This window comes from Talpa europaea, assembly GCF_964194135.1.
Source record: "Talpa europaea genome assembly, chromosome: 1".
NCBI classification, from domain to species: domain Eukaryota; kingdom Metazoa; phylum Chordata; class Mammalia; order Eulipotyphla; family Talpidae; genus Talpa; species Talpa europaea.
Window position 1 is genome coordinate 151,418,499 of NC_140073.1, and position 3,584 is coordinate 151,422,082.

Below are 3,584 nucleotides of genomic sequence, written 5' to 3' on the forward strand. Positions count from 1 at the left end.
TGTGGCCCATTTCTTGTTGCTAATTGTAAGCACCCATCAGTTGCCACTCCATGGTCATGCAGCACTCGTGACTGTCTCATGGGTGAATGTTTCCTGCACACTGTCTGGTCTGACCTGGTCTGGTCTCAGGGTCTGCAGCCCCTTCCATAGTAGCCAATTTGACAAGCTACAGAAAGATAGCTCAGGAATGTACAGGCTGAGGAAAAATTAGTCAAACAAACAAACAAACAAACTATGGACCAAGGAAATTTATGGAGTCATGAGATTTTTTTTAACATCTTGTTTACCAGCCCAATAAAACTGTGGGAACTGCAAATTCTGTCCTTGATTCCTGTCCCAGTGTCTGTCCTTGGCCCCTTCCTGTCTCAGGAGGGGTGTGGGTGAGGTCACAGATGACTAGCGTTTGGCCATGTTGATAATTGTTGGCTTGGGTGTTAGTCCTTAGGAATTTAGTGTTCTATTCTTCACTTTTATATACGATTAGCCTTTTCCACAATAAAAACATTTAAAATATCATTTACTTGTGGTGAAGCTGTTTATTGCAGGTGTCAGATGCTATTCTAGGTGCTTGAGCAATATAAGTGGCCAAGAGAGTGAGAAAATTTTGTAGAATGTACATTCTAGTTTGACGTGGGGAAGGCAGAGCAAAAACTGTAGAATAAATGTGATAAACTCATGTATTTTATGGTACATTAGGAAGGGTTAAGGAGAAGAAAATAAAAGAGCAGCCATCAGATGAGGATGTAGGATGATGGAGAAGAGGGATGGAACCTGAGCTTTGGGGTTGGGTAGGAACCCACTGGGAAGGCAAAGGGCAGAGTTGCGGTAAGGGTGGGAGGAGAGTTATTAGGAGGGAGTGGTCAGCTATGCTGCTGGGAGAGCCCATTGAAAATCACCCTGTGGGCCTCTCTGGTGGTGCAGACAGTTGAGTACAGCGCTGTGAAGCTGTCTGCAGCCTCTGCAGTGCTGGTTCCATCCCCAACTGACGTGCCGTGGAGCTACCCACACGGTGAGCAGACTTCTCCTGTCTCGCCCGATACTCCCCTCGGCAGTGTATTTCATCAGTCTGCCTTGTTCTGTTCCCCACTCTGTCTCTGGTGAATCCTCCCACCATCCTACGCCTCTGGCCTATACCCCAGCTCTTGTATAAAAATAAATAAATCTTTTTTTTTTTTTAAAAGGAACATTAAAAAAAAAAAGAAAATCACAGTGTAGAGAGTCACTAGTCACTTGGCTGGCTTATTTAACAATGATTTGGGTTTCTGTGTTGGAGTTCAACTATCTGGCTGCAACCATGTACACAGAAATCTATATGAATAAATGATATAGAAGTGGAGAAGTGACCAGACCCCCCAAAAAAAAATGACATAAAGGATTGTATTGAATTGACTCTGTTCCCATTTATATTTTAACTCCTTGAGGCAAGGGTTTATTTATCTTTAGATCTCTAGTGCTTAACTGACATAGCATGTGTACATTTCCTGATGAATTAATGAATGAATAAAAATTATAGAGTAAAGACATGAGGCCCTGACCTGCCACACTGCAGCTCTCCAAACTGACACCAGGTTGCAGCGATGGAAATCTTCAGTGCAGCTAAGGAGAGTGCAGCAATTTTTCTCAATGATATTTATGACCAAAGGTTGAGATTTTTCATTTAATTTTACTTTTACTATAAAACCCAGTATAAAAAAAGTGTCAGGTCAATTGTCTATCTTGAGTCTTTATATATCACCTTGTATACCTTACACCATTATTTTCACCCATAAGAGGATATGCATTTTATAGAAACAAGAGACTTATCAGAATAATGTAAAATTTCTTTTATTAAGAAAGAGGTTTTTTTTTTTTACAGACTTAAAGGTAAAAGAAGTTAGTGAATGTCCAATACAAGAAACTTAAATATTTCATCATAAGTCATTTTCCAAATGAAATATTTGATACTATGATTTCATTTTGCTAAGCTCATATCAATAGATTTTTGCACATGCAGCTGTGTCCTCAGCTGCTGCTATGGACAATATTTGCTGGTTCTTTGTTATTGTTTTTTTTCAGATGGAAACAAGATGGTAAACATGACAGAATAGATACCTCTTTGATGCTAAGTTCTAGAAGATACAGGGAGAAGCTGATGTCTTCGGGTAGCACACTGATGTATAAAAACCAACCAGTCATAAAATTTTAGAATACAAGGGACAGAACAAGCAGCTCTAAGACACTGAGGCACATGCACAGGAGAAACAGGCAGGAAATATGGAGGAGAGACTTACCAAGTCTCCATGTAAAGCCCCAAGCATTTCTTACCCTAGAGTCAGTCAGGGCCACCCACCTAGCAGCAGCACTGCTTCTGGCAGCAGCATTTCTGCTGGCAACAGCCCTTCCCGCAGCCCTTCCCACAGCCAGAGCTGCAGCAGCAGGGGGTGCAGCAGGGGGTGCAGCAGGAGGTGCGGCGGCAACAGCAGACCACAGGGGTGCTGCAGCAGCCCCCACAGCAGCCTCTGCAGCAGGGGCAGCAGCCAGAGCAGCAGCCCACCCGGTAGCACCTGCAGCTGTAGCAGCTGTTACAGCCGCCGCAGCCACCGCCGCAGCCACCGCAGCCACCGCCGCAGCCACCACAGCCACCGCCACAGCCACCACAGCCACCGCAGCCACCGCAGCCACCGCCGCAGCCACCACAACCACAGCAACCCATGGTGTCAACAGAGAGGATTCAGGAGAGGTGAGGAGAGAGACTCAGGAGGTGAGGAAGGTCTGATGCCCCTTCTGCTGGGGGAGGCCCTTATATACCGACCACAGGCTGGGGGAGGGAGGACACATGACTGCTTCCCTGTTGCTGTTTGGGTCAGTTGTCATGGGAGAATCTTGTAATTCACAAATAACCTTCCTGTTTTAGAATGCCAGCCTGGTTGGTTAGAATGCTTGCATACTTTTCTAAGTCAGATGCCCTATAAATTCCAACAAGGCACCTGAGGACCCAGAAAAGGGGGGGCTGTCACCAGCCACGTGCACAGCCATCAGCCCACATCACACCACATGCCATGTCTGAGCTGATGTTGTGGTAACTGACTGCATTTGTTTTTCCAGGCAGCTGTTCCTGGGGCAGCCGGGAGTCCTCTTGTCAACCAGAAGTGGAGGGTCTGGCTCAAGGGGCATTGTCATGTGCACAGTTGGCTTTGACCCTCCCAGTGCTTTACAGGGAATAGCTCCCACTCATGCTTGTAAGGTTGATCTCCCACTAGTAAGGTAGATCTCTGTGTTCCATTATTAAGTATATTTCACATTGTGTGATTGCTTAGAAAGCAAAAATAAATCTTGGCAATGGCTTATCCTTTTTCTGATAATTCCTATTGTATTAAAATCACAAGATATTTTCTAATTAGAATGAAAAATGAATTGGAATCTTGATGTTTTTATCAACTGCTATCTAAGAGAAAAATCTACATGTAAAATAATATGGCCCACCATGGCAAATAGATAGAGCAAAATATGTTAACTGTACATGTATTTTAAATTTTTTTTTATTTTTTTTTTTTTGGTGGGATCCTCACTGGCAGCCGGGGAACGAACCGGTGCTGCAGAGGCTG

The 3,584-nt window shown here is 44.3% G+C and overlaps 1 protein-coding gene across 1 annotated transcript; it reads right to left on the reverse strand.

The window, feature by feature from the left end:
- Positions 1 to 2,329: 2,329 nt before the first annotated feature.
- Positions 2,330 to 2,692, reverse strand: LOC311172471 (uncharacterized protein; the record flags this gene model as incomplete). Its single annotated transcript, XM_084235956.1, has 1 exon — positions 2,330 to 2,692. One exon carries the CDS (start codon positions 2,690 to 2,692, stop codon positions 2,330 to 2,332), a length of 363 nt encoding a protein of 120 aa, XP_084092082.1.
- Between the last annotated feature and the right edge of the window lie 892 nt (positions 2,693 to 3,584).